Consider the following 19,696-nt stretch of genomic DNA (forward strand, 5'->3'; position numbering starts at 1 on the left):
AAAGTTTAATTTGAAAGTGAACTAATCCTTTAAAGCTGAATGTTCAGCATCATTACTCTAATCCTCAGTGTCACATGATACTTCAGAAATCATTCTAATAGGCTGATTTGATGATTCTCAAGAAACAAACATGGATTTTCTTTTTCAGGATTAATATTCAGAAAGCATTTATTTGAAATACAAATATTTTGTAACATTATAAATATTTTTACTCCTTGCTGAATAAGTTTTGTTGTTGGTGTAGTGCATCTCCAAGATGTAGTTTATTGACTACAAGCAGAATAATACAGACCAGACATTCAGACATTATTAACAGAAAAATGTCAAACATTGGCCCAACTCTGAAAAACTGTAAAAATATCTCTTTAAATATCTTGCTGTGACAAATTTGCCATATATACACACTATTACTATGGTTCTGCTGCCTTTATATTTATTTTTTTAATCATTTTTTCCCCACACACAAACTAAGTTGCTTCTGTAATATTCAATAACATTAACATGAGCGTTTTAACCACATTTTTCTATACTGATATCGTGACGTTTTAAACAAATCTAGAATGCTATTCATTAAATTAGACAAAAACTCTAATTTGTGTAAAATGTATTTAACACTATTTAATAGCAACTTTGGTTGTTTTTAGTGGGCTTTTCTGCAGCGACTATAAGCAGCTTGAACGCGGCACTGACATCCATCACTGAGGGCAGTAACCCGCTGAGATGAGAGAGTGACAGAAGTGCGCTTGTTTTGCTCCTGTAATGTTCCTCTGCCCGGAAACAGTGTTGCCTCGACAGCTGCGAATGGAGAAGCGATTGGTCGCGAGGCGGCAGTTCAAGCATCGCGCGCTGTTCTGGGACTTTCTTTTAGGAGTGCGTGCGTCAGCCAGCATCAACATCAAGCTGCTTTGCACAGCTACATGTTTGCCTCGCAACGCATTCGTGTAATAAAATGAACAGCCATTAAAAATGTAGATGTTTCAGACAACAGCTTTAACTGTTCGACTGTCTTATTAATTGTAATTTAGAGAACAGTAAACATTATGAGGGGACTTATAAACCGACCGTTGCATACTACGGTATGTTAATATGTTTAGGAACATTACCAGTCTTTGGGATACAAACACACACATATATATATATACTTATACGGTTTCATTGAATATACAATTTAAAAGGAAAATCCAAAACATGTCTATCTTTAAATTATATATTTAAACCTTAGGTCCAACATCAGACTTCTAATATTTTATACAGTAGCCCAATTAGCATTTCTCTGCCGCCCCCTGCCGATCACACATAGTATTGTCTCAAATTCAATGCAAAATCCAAAAAGTTTATTTTTATTTCTAACTACATTAAGCTTCTATTTAAGTATAGAACGTTAATTTAAATTAAAATCGGAATCAGATTAAGGAACTATCAGGTGCACACTAAATATCAAATAAAACTAAACAGTTATGAAGATGGAGATAATAAGATAAATGAAGCATTTCCAATTACTCTTCACCCACTTCTTCATCTGGGCAGCAATAGTATTCCACAAAACAAATCTGACCGTCATCATTCCTCACAAGATACTGTAGAGAGAGAAAGCCTCGACTGTCCGTTCTCACGGAGACTTTACAGGACAGAGCCAAGGCCTTTGTAGAAGGTTTCAACAGGGACATCTTATACCTTTGGGAATAAACATGAAAAAAAAAAAATCATTCTTTTACCACTTATATGAGAATGCCACAGAAGTTCATTTATAAGCAGCTTGTTTTGTGAAATTCTGAATTTAGCACACAGATACAGAGCTCTGATTGATGGAGAATGCAATCTAAAACATATGCTGTCCTCCTACCTGTTGGTCTGTAATTTAGTACACTGGAACAGCTCCATCATGTCTGAGTCTTTGGGATAGTCATAATGGGCGTTTCCAGAATTCCCGAATGTGGATAATCTTGGGTGAAAAGAAAATAATAAATATCATGAATATCATGGGGGGTCTAATGCTATTTCATGCATTCTGACTTATTTACACTACTAAAGAGTTGCATTCTCATGCTAAATATATCCAAATTTTCAAAACACGAGTTGGACGTATGATGAGTATTTCTATACCAAATATACAACTTCCGTTTGTGGACATGTTTCGCTGAATTTTTTTCGAGTATGGCCTGTATGACATCATAAAAGGGAGGAATTCCTTGTATGGGCACTTCTCCTTGATAAGCATGCTCACACACACTACCCAGAGCAAGAGCACGCCCATCAACGCTCTTCATTCGGGTTACAGAGAAAAAAGCAGAGACATTTTTCAACAATGGCTGTCCCAATTCAGGGGCTGCACCCTTTGAAGGCTGCATACATCATCGTGGCAGTCTCATTTAAGAAAAATAACTGTTAGATTGCAACGTAATAAAGAGTCATAAACAGTCAGATTTATTATGGTTACTTTTCTTAAGTAAGACATCCTTGATGATGTATGCAGCCTTCAAATGCGACCTTTGGAGGACGCAGACTCCGAAATGAGACGCAGCTCCTGTCACCGAAGAAGTGTGTTTTTGGTTGTGAGGGAAAGATTACCTTTTTCAGCTTCCCAAAGAACCCAACGTTAAGGGAACAGTGGATGAAGTTTGTTTTTCCGGGGCAGCAACGGATTGCATGCATGTTTGTTTGTTCCCGGGATTTCGGTGATGAATGTTTTGTGAACTTTTTGTTCCCTTTTTATTTATAATGTTGCAGCTTGCAGACGATCTCTACGCAAAAGCTGCGCGCGCTTGCGACACTTTAGCTCTTCCCACGGCAGGAACGTCTCCAAGAGCTCGGCTTTTTTCGGAAAGACTCGGTATAGCGTATCTATCTTTTATAAATATGATAAAACTTAAGCCTTTTCGGCGATATGAAGGATGCAATACTACTCTACAGGTACTCAAGATTAACATGAGATTAGCAGAAACCGTGTGTGACACCCCCCTTTAAAAAAAAAACGTATACTTTTGAAAGGTAGTGTAGGCAAACTGGTCTGCTGTGTGTACGGGTAATATACCTGAAGTACGGATGGCTTGGTGACATAGTGATCTGCAAAACTTCACTGGTCATGTCAAGCTCAGAGAAAGCCTCTTTAAGACTGTCTGACTGCAGAATCACCTTGTTGGTTACATTTGTGCTGCAAAAGTCAAAGTCTATGGGCTCCTCAGGCTCCTGTGTATTGATCTTGCATACAGTGACCACACCACCTTCCTCCAGGAACAAAGTCAGTGGATATCCATAGCCATTGTAGCACATTCTCAGTGCAGTGCACACACCTCAGTGGAGAAATAAAAGACAGAAATTAGTTAAATATATTTTACAAAAAAGATCACCATTATGATACACACCTGGGACTGTGCTCCCCCCAAAGATGGTTAGGCAATCCAGAAGAACAGTTAGGTTAACCTGAAACCCAACTGCATCCTCTTTGATAGTGTATTCTTGAAAGATGTCAGCCTGAGGAAACAAATACACTGATCAACCCAACTGTTGACAACTGAACCTGTCAGAAACTGTCCTCCAACACCAACCTGAATGAACGCATTGGCTTGAAGGCATTTTGAATCCTCTACAGTGACTTTTAACCCATTCTGCGTTGCATTGAAGATGGCATGGTCCTTGAAAGAGATGGCTTTAAGGATGTTGGACAGATTCCTCGCGTTATCCAAACTGGCTATCAGAATGTACTGGTCAATGTCCGCTTGGGACTGAGTTGACAGAGGCATGTTTCTGCGTTGTCAGCATCTGCAATGACATTTAAAACATCTAACCAGCTTCTATTAGCTGTTTGCAAATTATGGTGAGACGAAAACAGAGACATTATAATGACACTAAATTGTACTACTGGATACACTTAGATGATCAATCTGTGGGGAAAACGAACATTAAACATAAACAGTATATGTTTTATACATAGTAAACCTACCGAGTAGAGATATGAAATATAAAAAATTACATATTTTAGAGTTTGGCGCCCTTAAGTGGTCGCTGCTCAGTCTTCTTCTGGTGTTTTGAGTTTAGTTGTCTATCGATCCCTCGCACGCACAACAGTGGTCTGATGCGGAACTGCAGGAAGAGCTCATATACGGACGTTTACAATATTAGGAGGGGAGCACGGTGTGAAAAGTTAGGCACAAATACTCTTTTACTGTAATTCCTCATAATTACACATAAAAAATAAATATCTTATAATTATGACATAGACTCGTGCTTTCTTTCATTTTCAGAAATGCAAGGTGTCAACCATGAATATTTAAAATGCGTTTTTGTACCCCTCTCACTCATCATGAGGTGGACCGGCCGTCGCCTGGCAGCCGAGACAGACAGATGCGAGGAGGCGGTCAGTCAGTCCAGCAGAAGTGCCACATAATCAAATAAAAAAGGTCAGGTACGTTTCAGACATCCACTGGTTTATTTAACTATATGTAAGTGTGTAGTTCCGTTTAATAATTTGAGCGACTCAATTATAAAAAATAATAAACAATATGTCCAAGCTGAAGTTCCCAGCTAGTCTGTTTGTTTATCTTATCTCAATAGCAACCAGACCTTACCAACAACAAGACGAAACTTGTGAGCAGTAGCATTTCTTCCTCGTCGAGTAACTTAATTTAAACTAAGTTTACGTGCTTTATGTAACGTAACTACCGCTGCCGTTACATGTAGTTCTAATTAACCAGCTAACGTTAACTGTTAACTAGCTAAGCGGATAGCTAGCTTAATGTGATGTGGTGACATATGCTTTATTGCAGGGCACTGTGTTCTGGAAAATCAATATTGTATTTGTTTCTCGTCATTATTGGGTTCACAGTTTATAAATAAAACGGTACTCGTGCTTCTTCTTTTAAAATAACGTTCTCCTGATAGCTGTTTCATAAAAGACGCTAAGAAAAGCGAGAATTAAACTCCAACACCTGACTTGAATGATCCTAACAAATGAGTTGGGGCTAAAGCGGTTTCATAAAAGGTAATTGAAGTTCACGCAATCCCGTTAATTTGATCCAGGTTTACCTAGTCAAGATAATCGCGCGTGCACGATTTTCTTAAGCAGCCCTAGAGGTCGATCTTGGATCAAATCGATCCACATTTTGTGCTGTTTTATATGTTTGAGACATGGTGTTTTCCTCAGTGCATAACTTACGTTTCACAGGTTTATTCTCACTGTAAATGTTAGAAAGTCATGCAAATATTTCCATTTTGCTGACTAAAATATACATTTTGCTAAAATATTTGATCTTGGACATTAAATGTGCCTTATGTACAATTTAAAACCTACAAGTAAGTGTATTTTTATGATAGCAGTAACTGTAAATGGACTATTGTAATTGGGTAAATCAAAGCTAATATTCTGTTGGCCAATTACAGAGTTTAGATTCATATTCCCAATTAAAATAGAATTCACGACTAACTAAAATAAGCCTGGCTTGTATTCTAATTTTGTTTATGAAACAGCCCTCTGTTCTCTGTGCATTTCAGCTGTTATCGAGTCACACAGGCAGGTTGAGGTCCTCTGGTCATGGCTAAAGACCCGTTGGCAGAGGCTGGTCTTCATTTTGATGAACTCAACAAATTGCGAGTACTCGAGCCTGACGTGAGCCAGAAAACCACTGAGCTCAAAGAGGAATGTGAGGACTTTGTTGACAGTGAGTTTTTATTTTTTTTAATTTTGCTCTTTATCTTATTTTGGAATGAAGATAATCTCTTGTGTTGACTGAACAGCATTTCTTTGCTTCTTTTCACAGTAATACAGATCAATAACTCATGCCTTGGCATTTGTTTTTGAAAACAGAAATCGGCCAGTTTCAGAAAATTGTAGGTGGACTTATTGAACTTGTGGATGAACTGGCAAAGGAAGCTGAAAATGAAAAAATGAAGGTACATTATTGCATTTTAAATAACCATCAGTGCAGATATGTGTTATGTTCACTTATATATGAACTCAGTGATTATCCTACAGGCCATAGGTGCAAGAAATTTGCTGAAATCGGTTGAAAAGCAACGAGAGGCTCAACAGCAACAGCTTCAGGCTTTGATTGCAGAAAAGAAAATGCAGTTGGAAAGGTAACTAGTCTTATTGTCTTTAAGTAGTGATCAATAATATATTTGTGCTCTGTATTTATTCACTATATGTGAGACTATGTTGTTTGTTTTGCAGGTATCGAATAGAATATGAAGCTCTTCAGAAAGTCGAAGCAGAGCAGAATGAATTCATCGATCAGTTTATACTGCAGAAATAAGAGTGCTGTTTCTCTCTCTGTTGGACAGGAAAAGTGATGCTATGCATCTTGACTCACAATGACTTCCTATTATGTGCCGGGTCCCAAACTAGGTTAACTGAACTGACCAGTTAATAGGTGACAACAGATGTCCGTTTCAGCCTCAACCTCGGACTCGATTGTGTTAACATTGAGTTTGCATGGCCAGTTCCACGGGGCACATACTTGTAATCTTTCCAACTATAGTTCATAATTTCAGATGAATACTATTTATATACAAAATAAGTTATTTATACTATTTATATGGAAATTAGTTTGTAAATCCGATCTTTTTTTACAACAGCAAAATACAGTATTTGCATGTTACTGTAAATAATTCCATCATGAGACATCTTCAGGTAAATCATTTTCTGTATGATTTTTTTATTTGAACTGCTGTTTGTGACTTGAACCCATCCAGTTTTATTTTATCATATCCTCATGTCAATTTTATTGGGACCATACCAAAATATATTCCGTAGAAGTTATGGAAAACTATTAAATATGAAATTCATTCATTGTTATGTTTACATTAACCATTTAGATCATCAGGTGTGTTATCTCAATATTTGACGAACTTCATACAGATTTGAAGAACATTTGAATAAAAATATATTTTGCTTTTACATGCGTTGTCATCAGTACACAAAACTAAATTAATGGGAGTCAAAACATAGATAAAAGCTACATACAATTACCAATTATTCTGATACATATTAAAATATTTAATCACATTTAACCAGTATTAACCAGCAATAACCTTGTAACCCCGGTGGGTTGTAATGAAGGCATCTATCTTTGTTTCTTGGATTTTGAGGGAGCGTTTCCTTTTGGAGAGGTTGAGTTATATGTTGAGCTGAAGAGCATGGTGAGCAGTATCATGACAGGGATGATAAGGTACGGAGCATAAATGGACACCAGGGTCAGGCGTTCGTTCAAAGTTTGGGGTCCTGGATGTGGCGCCAAAGGAAACTTATAGAAAAGCACATGGCTTAAAATTGGGAGTAGAGTGGTGGCCACATGAGCAGAATAAATGATTGCTGGAGTTCTGATCCATTTGCAGCCACCTATTAAATAGAAAAAACAGGAATAATGTGACCATTGATACAAGTGATCAACCACTAGATGCCACTGTTGTGTTATTAAAACGTCTGATTCCATAAATCATTGACTGGCACTAATGATCGAGGTTTAGTTGATCTGAACTGACCCTTTAGGAAGGCGTATGCTGCAACTGGGAAAAAGGGCAGCTGCACGAGAGCTTCGCAGAATACAAAAGACTTGAACCACGCAGGCGGGTCCATCATCATTGGATCCTTGAATTCAGCAGCATACCAGTGCAATAAGTTTCTCAGCTGTAACACGAATAATAAACATTTATTTAGTGAGAAATAATTGCATATAAAAACCATAAACTTAGTGACAAACACGAGTGAAAGAGCGTAGTCTTACCTCAGGTGGATACAGATGTTCTGGAAGCAAAGCCTGAAGATCAACCATGAGAGTAATTGGGATGTGTGACGCAAAGTATATGAAATATATAATTTCTAAAGCGCGAAGTAACATTTTTAACTGTTTTTTTGACACTTAGTTCCTCCTCCGGCAGTAGTTCAGTAGCAGTGGACGGCGTCAGGGAAGAGAGTAGCGTGTTACACCTCAGTTTCCGATTGGTTTTTTAACTCGGACATTTCTTAGCTTTGTCTTTCCATTGGTCCATCGGCTCGGTTGATTCCTAAAGTGGGCGGATTCCTAATGGCACATTGGCTCGTGAAGCGCAACCGTATAACACAATTCTAACAAAAATGACCATAGCAACTATAGTTTTCCGACAAAATAGACGCTTCTTTTATTGTTACTGAAATAAAACTGTCATAAATAAGCATTAGCTACCACTGCCAACAAAAAATGCACTGTTAAACTTATTTTATTAAATTATTTTGTGTTAATAAAGCATGTATATGACAACAAACACTGACTTTTTTTTTTAGATGCTTTTTAAAAAAATATCCATGGAAACAGGAAGAATACTCTCATTTGGTCATTAGAGTTGTGTAATGTCTACCTGCTTCAAATGCTATGCACGCACTGATCTATAGATATTATACATAGAATTAAATCCTTAAATACAAACATTGTTCAAAAAGTATGCCTGCACACAATTAAGTAGATGTTACATTTGAACAATGATAAAACAATTGCTACAAAATTCTTGTAGTATTAGTCGTTGTGTTTTTTAGTTCACTTTTCTTCTGCATTCAAGATCCTTTGGTTGTCAACGTCCACATAATCCTGCAACATATCAGATTTTATCACTTATCTGTAGGACAAAGGTAAAGAGTGAAATGTGGACCAAGGACAAATATGACTCACCCCATCACTCTCCACAATATTCTCCAGGATCTTGACAATGTCTTTAAATGAAGGTCTAGATGTGTATGGATCCAACCAGCAGTCTTGTATGATCTGTTCTCTGCATGTTAAAATAGAAATTAATCAAAAAGTTCCAAATACTTGGCAGTGTCAAGGCCATTACTTATGAAAGCTTGTTTCCGCAATGGAATAAAAAATAAAAAAGGTAATTGCAACATTTTATCTCACAATTCTGACTTTTTTCTTACAATAGAGAGTTTATAATTCAATTGCGGTATTAAAGTCAGAATTACAAGACAAACACAATTATTACTTATAAGTTTATATCTTGCAATTTCAAGAAAAAATTCTGAATTATTTTATTTTTTATTTTTTATTCTGTGCTTGAAACATATGTCAGTAAATTGTTATGATGACAAAAATAAATATATATTTTAATATAACATATATTTTAATATATACAGTGCTGCTTGAAAGTTTGTGAACCACTTGCAGAATCTGTGAAAATGTGAAAAATTTTTAACAAAATATGAGGGATCATACAATGCATGTAATTTTTTTTTATTTAGTACTGTCCTGAGTAAGATATTTTACATAAATGATGTTTACATTTAGTTCACAAGACAAAACAATAGCTGAATTTATTAAAATAACCCACTTAAAAGTTTGTGAACCCTTGATTTTTAATACTGTGTGTGGTTACCTGGATGATCTACGACTGCTTTTATGTTTTGTGATGGTTGTTCATGAATCCTTTGTTTGTTCTGAGCAGTTAAACTGCCCAATATTCTCCAAAAAAAAAACCTCCAGGTCCTGCAGATTCTTCAGTTTTCCACCATCTTTGCATATTTGAACCCTTTCCATCTGTGACTGAATGATTTTGAGATCTGTATTTTCACACTGAGAGACTCGAACACAACTATTAAAAAAGGTTCGAACATTCACTGATGCTCCAGAAGGAAACACGATGCATTAAGAGCCGGGGGTTAAAACTTTTGAACAGGATAAAGATGTCCAAATTTTTCTTTTGTTTAAATATCTTTTTTTTTTTTTCATTTAGTACTGCCCTTCGGAAGCAACTTAAATGTTTGCTAGAAGTCAAATTAAGTACAATATTCCTTGATTTTCAAATTCAAAAGGTTTTCACCCCCGGCTCTTAATGCATCCTGTTTTCTTCTGGAGCGTCAGTGAATGTTTGAACCTTTTTTAATAGTTGTGTTTGAGTCCCTCAATTGTCCTCAGTGTGAAAAGACGGATCTCAAAATCATTCAGTCACTGCTGGAAAGGGTTCAAATACGCAATAGATGCTGGAAAACTGTAGATTTTTTGGGACCTGGAGGATTTTTCTGAAGAATATTGGGCAGTTTAACTGCTCAGGACAAACAAGAGACTCATGAACAACCATCACAAAACAAACAAACAGTCGTGGATCATCCAAGGTAACCACACACAGTATTAAAGTTGCCCTAGAATTAAAAATTGAATTTCCCTTGGCATAGTTAAATAACAAGAGTTCAGTACATGGAAATTACATACAGTGAGTCTTCAAACTACCATTGTTTCCTCCTTCTTATATAAATCTCATTTGTTTATAAAGACCTCCGAAGAACAGGCGAATCTCAACATAACACTGACTGTTACGTATCAGTCAGGGATCATTAATATGTACGCCCCAATATTTGCATATGCCAGCTCATGTTCAAGCCATTAGATAAGGGCAGGACGTCTGGATGTGCACAGTTGAATCATCAGACTAGGTAAGCAAGCAAGAACAATAGTGAAAAATGGCAGACGGAGCAATAATAACTGACATGATCCATGATATCATGATATTTTTAGTGATATTTGTAAAATTGTCTTTCTAAATATTTCGTTAGCATGTTGCTAATGTACTGTTAAATGTGGTTAAAGTTACCATCGTTTATTACTGTAATTCACAGGAGACAAGACTGTCATTATTTTCATTTTTTAAAAACTTGCAGTCTATATAATTCATAAACACAACTTCATTCTTTATAAATCTCTCCAACAGTGTGTAATGTTAGCTTTAGCCACGGAACACAATTAAACTCATTCAGAATCAAATGTAAACATCCAAATAAATACCATACTTACGGGATTAGACATGCTTGCATGACGAACACTTTGTAAAGATCCATTTTGAGGGTTATATTAGCTGTGTGAACTTTGTTTATGCTGTTAAAGGCAAGCGCGAGCTCTGGGGACGGGGGAGCGTGAGATTTAAAGGGGCCGCAGCCTAAATCGGCTCATATTTAATGATGCCCCAAAATAGGCAGTTAAAAAAATTAATTAAAACAAAATCTATGGGGTATTTTGAGCTGAAACTTCACAGACACATTCAGGGGACACCTTAGACTTATATTACATCTTTTGAAAAAGACATTCTACGGTACCTTTAAGAATCAAGGGTTCACAAACTTTTGAATGGGGTCATATTTATAAATTCAGCTATTTTTTTTGACATGGACTATATGTAAACATCGTTTATGTAAAATATCTTACTCAGGACAGTACTACATAAAAAATGACATGCATTTTGTATGATCCCTCTTATTTTGTTAAAATTATTCACATTTTCACAGATTCTGCAAGTGGTTCACAAACTTTCAAGCAGCACTATATAATAATATATATTTTATATGGTCACTCACATTTCTGGACGGCAGGTGCTGGGGACAGTGTTTTTGTATCCAGCACAGACATTGTACACCACTTGCTCAGATGTGTTCAGAACTGGATATGGCAAGGTGCCTATGAAATATAAAATCCAATATTTGTGATTTATTCATCAAAAATATTTGAAAAATCAACCAAATATCTCCGATATTTCTCACCAAATGACTGCATCTCCCAGAGCACGATACCAAACGCCCAGACATCTCCCTTAAAGCTGTAGTAGTTGTTCCGGAAGTACTCTGGAGGGTACCAGCGCAGGGGCACGCGTTCCTATGAGGTCACAATAATATTAGCCAGATGCTCAATGAAGATGTGGGAAGAAAAGGTGCGATTAGTTCACCTTGTGCTGTTTTTTCCTGCTGCTGCGTCTGCTCCTCATGCGGGTCAAGTCCCTGGCCAGGCCAAACTCTGCTACCTTCACCTCCCATGGGAATCGGCTCACCAGAATGTTCCTTAAGGCGAGGTCACAGTGCACCACCTGAATGGTACGCAGAAAACGTCCAAAATCATTCTTCCATTCATGTTTATGGTGTAAATATGACTTTCTATTTGTATAGACCTTATTTAGCCACACCCATTTTCAGCGCTGCACTCGTTGTGTTTCATCTTCCAGTTTGTATTTCCACAGCATGAAGGTAAGGTCTTACAGATTTATGAATGAACCGCTCGTTTTAAAGGCACAATATGTAATTTTTGCCACTAGAGGTTGCTTATTCAAAACAAAGGCTTAGATTGATGATGCCTTGATTTCGCAGAATCATGGGAGGTGTTGTCTTCACGTCTAAAGCCGGTGGAAATCAGACGAGACTCGGGCAGAAATCATATTAATGGATGAGCTTATGTATTAACATTACTGTAGTAAGAAGCAGGGTGTTAGAGTGGAACGAGGCCGCTGGAGTGATTGCTAATGAGAGACAAGCGTGACACACGACACAGCTCAAGAGCAGAGGAGCTTTTATTATGCCGGAGACGAGCACTTCCGCTTCTTCCGGTCAAGCGTATGTGGGATAACACAGCACTGTTTTATCATATTAGATACATTTGTGTGTGGAAAGTTGTTATAGCACTACGCTGCATTCCAGTGGCGTAGCAAGTTAGCCCTCGGCCCATATGCAAAAAATTTTAACGGGCCCCCCTCGGTTTCGCGGGGGGTGGAGGGGATGTGCGTCGAATGAGTCCCAGGACTTTAATATGAATAAGATAGTATCACTAACATGCAGACAAAACTTGTTTAAAAAAAAAAAAACATTTCTAGGAATGACAATACTATATGCTGTCCTCCATCATTTTGACTTTGCATTTAAAAATGTCAAAAAACGGCTTTTCAACACAGTCTAAATTTGAATTTGACCGATTCGACTCTGGCTTTGGAATTTAAGAATGATCATCATTTCAGATGCGATGAGTCCTAAGATTTATGTTATTAAGTTATGAATTAATTATTCTGTCACAGACGTTTTTTAATGCACGTTTTCCTAATAAATTAACTAAAAGTTTCTTCTCTAAATATGTTTCCGCCACGTTTTATGTGCATTTTATTTCGTTGAATAAAGACTATCTACCCCAACGAGTACGAGTTACTTTTATTCACATCTTGAAATGTGCAGACGTAGTGTTTTTTTTTTTTTTTCTCAGAAAACCATTATGACTCATTTAAAATTCTGTGCTACTTACATTACTGCATGAATACGTTTCAGAAACCCACTTGAAAACGGCAGAAATGGTCCATTTATTCAGATTCTTAATGATTTTCAGTACATTTAAAATAGATAGGCTATAGCAAGTTATTGACAACATTAATAATATACTTCATTTTTCTGAACATGTACACGGATTCTGTCTCGCGCACAGACGTGCGTGCGAGCCTTTGAAAGTATTTGGCTACAGAAAGACGCGTTCGGCGTGTGCACTGCGCACTATCTAGCGGACTTTTGTTTTTAAGCACTCAATTCACTCTCGCATGGGCTGTTGTACAGTACACACACTGTCCATGCCATCACGAAAATTGGGCTGCACGCGGACGGGGAGTGCGGACGTCCGCAAACCCTCCTGATGATGAATGTTCGTGATGCGGACGGTGCGCGGACGCCCGAAGTATACTTTGGGGTTAAGCCCGTAATAGCGGGCCCCCAATCTGCCCGGGCCCATATGCACGTGCATACCTTGCATGCCCAGACGCTACGCCACTGCTGCATTCACTCGGCGGATATTAGGCATGGTAAAACATGGTACTCGTGGTAAATCAAGAAAATTTGATTTAAACAATAAGACTTACTATGCTGAGCTATATAACAATGGTAGTTTTCTGATTATGTATCCGAACGGTTGTCTAATAAAACACATAATATATCAAAGCAACTTTGGTGTTTCCATGGTTTCTACAAAATAAATCCGGAAATCGAGGGTAACGCGGATATGATGTCATGCATAGGCAACGCACGGACATGGTCCATGTCCTGGTTAAAATTGCTTATTTCTCTGGATTTAAACATTTTGGATAATGTTAGTACACAAGTCAACAAAATACATAACACTGTTCTAGTGGTTTTGGGATATTCTAATCCAAAAATCTTACATATTGTGCCTTTAAAAGGTTAGTTCACCCAAAAATGAAAATTCTGTCATTTATTACTTAACCTCATGCCGTTCCACACCCGTAAGACCTTCGTTAATCTTCAGAACACAAATATTAAGTTGAAATCCGATAGCTCCGTGAGGCCTCCATAGTGAGCAATGGACACTTCCTCTCTCAAGATCCATAAAAGGTACTAAAAACATATTTAAATCGGTTCATGTGAGTACAGTGGTTCAATATTAATATTATAAAGCGACGAGAATATTTTTGGAGCGCCAAAAAAAAAACTAAATAACGACTTATTTAATGATGGCCGATTTCAAAACAACGCTTCAGGAAGCATCGGAGCACAGATGAATCAGTGTGTCGAATCTGCTGTTCGGAGCGCCAAAGTCACGTGATTTCAGCCGTTGGCAGTTTGACGCGCGATCTGAATCATGATTCGATACACTGATTCATTTATGCTCCGAATCTTCATGAAGCATTGTTTTGAAATCGGCCATCACTAAATAAGTCGTTATTTTGTTATTTTTGGCGATCCAAAAATGTTCTTGTCGCTTTATAATATTAACCACTTTAATCACATGAACCGATTTAAATATGTTTTAGTACCTTTATGGATCTTGAGATAGGAAGTGTCCATTGTCCATTTCAACTAAAATATCTTAATTTGTGTTCTGAAGATTAACGAAGGTCTTACGGGTGTGGAACGGCATGAGGGTAAGTAATAAATGACAGAATTTTAAATTTTTGGGTGAACTAACCCTTTAAAGTCTTCTCAGTCAACTGATATTATTTGGACATCTGCTTCAAACATTACACTGCTCATGATAACTTCGTTAACTCTACAATAAGTCAATCCACTTTACCAGCTAATTACTCTTTGACAGCGATGCCATGGATAGAAATTTACAGCGCTACCGCAAAAACCTAAGTTTAAACACAAAATTCTGAAGATGGCTGCGCGCTTGTTTCTCTGGTGTAACTTATAAGGTCTACAACAGAACAGCTATATTTATGTTTGTGCCAGCTTGTGATACCATTTTGGAGCGCAAGTGCTCCATGGCCAGGGCGATGTGGTAAGACACAATGGTGAACTGGCTCTGCAGTTCAGGGTCGGCGCTCAGTTCATCTTTGTGTTTCTGAACAAAACTGCGCAGGGTTCCGTAGCTTATGAACTCCATGATCAGCATATACGGCTCTGAGAAAACAGACACTGTTTTGGTCAAATGATAGAAACAACTACATTAGTTTAGCACAATTTCACCTAGTTTTCTTGTTCAAGTTTAAGTAATCTTGAATAATAGTAGAAGTGGAGAGGAAATGTTTGTTATATTGCATTAACGAATATTGCTACAACAAATGTATCTTTCTATATTTTACTGTATATTTAGTGCTATTTGTAAAGATTATTGTAGAATGGGATTTGAACAAATCCCTTATTTTAAGTATTACACTTCAACATACAGTACAGTCCAAAAGTTTGGAACCACTAAGATTTTTAATGTTTTTAAAAGAAGTTTCGTCTACTCACTAAGGCTACATTTATTTAATTAAAAATACAGTAAAAACAGTAATATTGTGAAATATTATTACAATTTAAAATAACTGTTTTCTATTTGAATATATTTCACAAAGTAATTTATTCCTGTGATGGCAAAGCTGAATTTTCAGCATCATTACTCCAGTCTTCAGTGTCACATGATCCTTCAGAAATCATTCTAATATGCTGATTTGCTGCTCAAGAAACATTTAATGTGTACAATTGTACAAAATATTTGTGTACAATATTTTTTTTCAGGATTATTTGATGAATAGAAAGTTCAAAAGAACAGTGTTTACACTTTTGTAACATTATAAATGTCTTTACTGCCACTTTTGATTGATTTAATGCATCCTTTCTGAATAAAAGTATTCATTTCTTTAATTTTTTTTCAAAAAAATAAAAATAAAAATTCTTACTGACCCCAAACTTTTGAACGGTAGTGTATAATGCTACAGAAGCTTTGTATTTCAGATAAATGCTGTTCTTTTGAACTTTCTATTCATCAAGGAATCCTGAAAAAAAAGTACACAACTGTTTTCAACATTGAAAATAATCATAAATGTTTATTGAGCAGCAAATCAGCATATTAGAATGATTTCTGAAGGATCATGTGACACTGAAGACTGGAGTAACGATGCTGAAAATTCAGCTTTGCATCACAGGAATAAATTACTTTGTCAAATATATTTAAATAGTACACAGTTATTTTAAATTGTAATAATATTTCACAATATTACTGTTTTTTACTGTATTTTTAATTAAATAAATGAAGCCTTGGTGAGCAGACGAAACTTCTTTTAAAAACATTAAAAATCTTAGTGGTTCCAAACTTTTGGACTGTACTGTATAAGGCACCCTGCACCATATGCTAGTTTTGATGCCTCAAATCATGTGAAAAATGCTGTTACTTTTCTATTTGATGAAGCTTACAATTTTTCCTTGGTGATAAAACAGACACAAATATCATATAGACTTAGAGGCAACTTCCCCAAAATACCCTAACAACCACAAAGCAACACAAATAAACAATTATGTGTGCAAAACAAGTCTATATTTTACTGTTTAGCTACAAGGATCCATTTATGATTTAGTCATAATACTGAAGTACTGCAGCATGTCTTACCCTCTGCTGTGTTCCAGTCTAACAGCTGCATCACATTTTTATGATACGCCAGCTTTCTCATAATAGACACCTCATTTTCCATCTGCTTAGGCGTGATACCTGCAAATGACAGCAAATCTAAACATCTGCTGAATACTTTTTAAGGTATCCACACATTTTGGTACAAACAACTTGTTTTCAAAATGCATATTTTGAATATAGTTTTACCTTCTTTTCCAATTTTGCAAGTGACCAGCGAGTGGCCTCTACAAGTGCCCCTCATTATCCTCCCTTTGTAGAAGACTCCTTCTCTACCTGCCTTTATGAGCTGAATAAGGTTCAGGTCTGCTTTTGTGAACCGGGGAACCTGAAGATCAATTCTTCATGTTACATTGTTTGAGCACTATACGAGTCAGTCAATCACATTTCAACCTTATGATGTCCCTATTATTTAGATTACATTTTTCCAAAGCAGAACTCTTTGATAAATGTTTATCGAGTAAAGTATTTAAAAATAAATATGTAGTGAACCTGTAGTGGAGGCTTCCAGGGAAATCTGCAGCTGGATTTAGTTTGTTGTCTCTGTAACGGGCTCTCTGTAGTACCTTCTGGTAGTTCAGGAATATTTAGAACATTGGGAGATGGAGGAGGAGAATCTTGGGAAAGAACTCGGGGGATCACACCTGACCTCCGCTGCCTCAGATCCCGTATGGTCTTCTTCATTGACCGATACCTGAGGAGAGAAACAAACAGAGCGTTTTCAAAGCTTCATATATACATACAAATTATACCAGATAATAATTATACTGCGAATATTCATTTCATTCATACTTGTTTAGGCAAAGGCATCCAAGTATAATCATGAAGAAAACGGTAACACCATAGATGCAGATTAGAACGATGTGTCCAAGATCAAGTTCTGTAAAAGGAGAAAAAAAACGAATCAAAGTGAAATAATCTACTTCATACAGGCACATGCAATATACAGCTATACTTTTAGTATTATTTATTGAGTTTTATGTAAAATGAAAAATTTCGAAGCATGTCAACAATATTTTTCACCACTTTTGATAAAAAGTAGAAAATTATATAATATAGTTTATAATTACATACATATGCATATATATACACATACATATACACATATATATGTGTGTGTGTGTATATATATATATATATATATATATATATATATATATATATATATATACACACACACACAGTACTGTGCAAATGTCTTAGGCACATCAGTATTTTCACCCCCAAAAAAGGGTTTTAAGCCAGTTATTTATATCTTTTGTTGTAGTGTGTCAGTAGGAAAGTCAGTTTACATTTCCAAACATTCCTTTTGCCATTAATTGTAATAATCCAGTGAGGTTTTTGAATACGCAAGGAGTCTGACAACAGCTGGTGCTCCACACGGAGATCTGATCTCAAAAATCATCTGTGATTACATGAAGAAACAGAAAAAACTGAGACAAACTAAATCCAGAAGAACTGCGTCAATGTCTCCAAGACGCTTGAAGAATCCATCCTGCAAAGCTACCTGAAACACTATGCACAAGTGTACCTGGACAAGAGCTGTTTTAAACACAAAGGGTGGTCACACAAAATATTGATTTGGTTAATAGAAGTTAATTGATAAATAAAATCTATTTATGACAGTATTTTTGAAAGCATTCTCACTTTACAGCATTTTTACACAAGTGCCTAAAACTCTTCACAGTACTGTATCTTTGCAGGAAGGATTCTTCAAGCGTCTTGGAGACATTGACGCAGTTCTTCTGGATTTAGTTTGTCTCAGTTTTTTCTGTTTCTTCATGTAATCACAGATAATTTTTGAGATCGGATCTCCGTGTGGAGCACCAGCTGTTGTCAGACTCCTTGTGTATTCAAAAATCTCGCTGGATTATTACAATTAATGACAAAAAGAATGTTTGGAAATGTGAACGGATGTTTCCTGAAGAATAATTTTTCTGAAGAACAGAGCTCAGTTTAACTGCTCAGAACAAACAAGCGACTCATGAACAACCATCACAAAACAAAAAAGTTATGAACGGGGTTATTTTAATAAATTCAGCTATTTTTTTTTGTCTTGTGAATTATATGAAAACATTGTTTATGTAAAAATCTTACTCAGGACATATACTAAATAAAAAATAACATGCATTTTGTATGATCTCCCTTATTTTGTTAAAATTTTTCACATTTTTAGATTCTGCAAGGGGTTCACAAACTTTCAAGCGGCACTGTGTATATATGTATATATATATATATATATATATATATATATATATATATATATATATATATATACACACACACACACACACACACAAAACTTACTTGACAGGTCTTGAAAATTTGTTTCGGATGAATTGTCAGTTGCCATGATTTAATCAAAAGCATCACGTTTTTTTTTTTTTTTTTTTTTTTTTTTTTTTTTAAGTCATCTGAGAGAGATATTTCAGAACTAAAAGGGAAAAAGACACAAGACAAACATTATCATTTCACGTTTTACAGCCCTTTTAAATCGCATTAAAACTAATCTTTGATCATATTATACGCCGTATACCTTAAATGTTAACCAGGTGATGTCTCCTTGTATCTTCAAACGCAAGACCCGAAAAGCAAATGTGTAAAAGATTTGTCTCCTTGTAGAAAAGACAACAGAAAGCAGGTCCCCAGGATGAACTCATAATGCAATGCAAACCATTGTCTAAACTTCTTCAGCATGAGAGCGCTACTGTATGAGCATGCATGAAGACCACCGAAAAGGTGCTGTTCAGAACAATAAGCCACAATTTTTCAGCGCTTGTGGTTTAGAGCAGAGTTCTATAAGTAGCACAGTATGCAGGCCAACTCACTTCCTGACTGCAGCATGCTTTTCTCCAAATATAAAAACTGTGAAACTCTCTGCGACCCACAAAGTGATCAAAGGTGTTGAGGTGCTTCTCACTAACTTAATTTGTATATTTCATTCAAGGGAAATATTCTATAGGAAAATATTCAAGTCAAGTGAGTGGAAGGGTCCCATTAAAGGTTAGGTATTTTAAATGTCAAATGTGGCTTGAATTCAAGGAAATAGGTCTGACTGATGGCACTGGACGCTATACAGCCCAACAGAGGGAGGTGTGCGG

The 19,696-nt window shown here is 36.4% G+C and overlaps 4 protein-coding genes across 8 annotated transcripts; 1 reads left to right on the plus strand and 3 right to left on the minus strand.

Moving 5' to 3' along the window:
• Positions 1-227: 227 nt before the first annotated feature.
• On the minus strand, positions 228-4,708 carry rad1 (RAD1 homolog (S. pombe)). 3 transcript variants are annotated; one of them, XM_048161722.1, is made up of 6 exons: positions 4,566-4,708; positions 3,546-3,759; positions 3,363-3,471; positions 3,032-3,290; positions 1,844-1,942; positions 228-1,674 (listed from the first exon to the last, which is right to left on the minus strand). In XM_048161722.1, the coding sequence occupies exons 2-6, from the start codon at positions 3,738-3,740 to the stop codon at positions 1,497-1,499; spliced, it is 840 nt and encodes a 279-aa protein (XP_048017679.1). In that variant the 5' UTR covers positions 3,741-3,759; positions 4,566-4,708; the 3' UTR covers positions 228-1,496. The 3 variants fall into 3 exon arrangements, with proteins under 3 accessions (XP_048017679.1, XP_048017678.1, XP_048017677.1); XM_048161721.1 differs by lacking the exon at positions 4,566-4,708 and adding an exon at positions 3,971-4,092; XM_048161720.1 differs by lacking the exon at positions 4,566-4,708 and adding an exon at positions 3,941-4,089.
• ift20 (intraflagellar transport 20 homolog (Chlamydomonas)) lies at positions 4,246-6,892 on the plus strand. 3 transcript variants are annotated; one of them, XM_048161726.1, is made up of 5 exons: positions 4,246-4,397; positions 5,488-5,654; positions 5,801-5,886; positions 5,969-6,072; positions 6,167-6,892. In XM_048161726.1, exons 2-5 carry the CDS (start codon positions 5,528-5,530, stop codon positions 6,246-6,248), a joined length of 399 nt encoding a protein of 132 aa, XP_048017683.1. In that variant the 5' UTR covers positions 4,246-4,397; positions 5,488-5,527; the 3' UTR covers positions 6,249-6,892. The 3 variants fall into 3 exon arrangements, with proteins under 3 accessions (XP_048017683.1, XP_048017682.1, XP_048017684.1); XM_048161725.1 differs by having other exon boundaries at positions 4,259-4,402; XM_048161727.1 differs by having other exon boundaries at positions 4,272-4,392; positions 5,486-5,654.
• tmem97 (transmembrane protein 97) lies at positions 6,621-7,938 on the minus strand. Its single transcript, XM_048161724.1, has 3 exons — positions 7,719-7,938; positions 7,477-7,621; positions 6,621-7,333 (listed from the first exon to the last, which is right to left on the minus strand). The coding sequence occupies exons 1-3, from the start codon at positions 7,830-7,832 to the stop codon at positions 7,059-7,061; spliced, it is 534 nt and encodes a 177-aa protein (XP_048017681.1). The 5' UTR covers positions 7,833-7,938; the 3' UTR covers positions 6,621-7,058.
• A 236-nt stretch (positions 7,939-8,174) lies between these two features.
• Positions 8,175-19,630, minus strand: si:ch211-167j9.5 (fibroblast growth factor receptor homolog 1). Its single transcript, XM_048161719.1, has 12 exons — positions 19,132-19,630; positions 18,903-19,029; positions 17,388-17,475; positions 17,088-17,289; positions 16,785-16,923; positions 16,578-16,676; positions 14,949-15,109; positions 11,674-11,811; positions 11,492-11,603; positions 11,309-11,408; positions 8,637-8,736; positions 8,175-8,555 (listed from the first exon to the last, which is right to left on the minus strand). The coding sequence occupies exons 2-12, from the start codon at positions 18,946-18,948 to the stop codon at positions 8,505-8,507; spliced, it is 1,236 nt and encodes a 411-aa protein (XP_048017676.1). The 5' UTR covers positions 18,949-19,029; positions 19,132-19,630; the 3' UTR covers positions 8,175-8,504.
• Between the last annotated feature and the right edge of the window lie 66 nt (positions 19,631-19,696).

This window comes from Megalobrama amblycephala, linkage group LG16, assembly GCF_018812025.1.
Source record: "Megalobrama amblycephala isolate DHTTF-2021 linkage group LG16, ASM1881202v1, whole genome shotgun sequence".
NCBI classification, from domain to species: Eukaryota; Metazoa; Chordata; class Actinopteri; order Cypriniformes; family Xenocyprididae; genus Megalobrama; species Megalobrama amblycephala.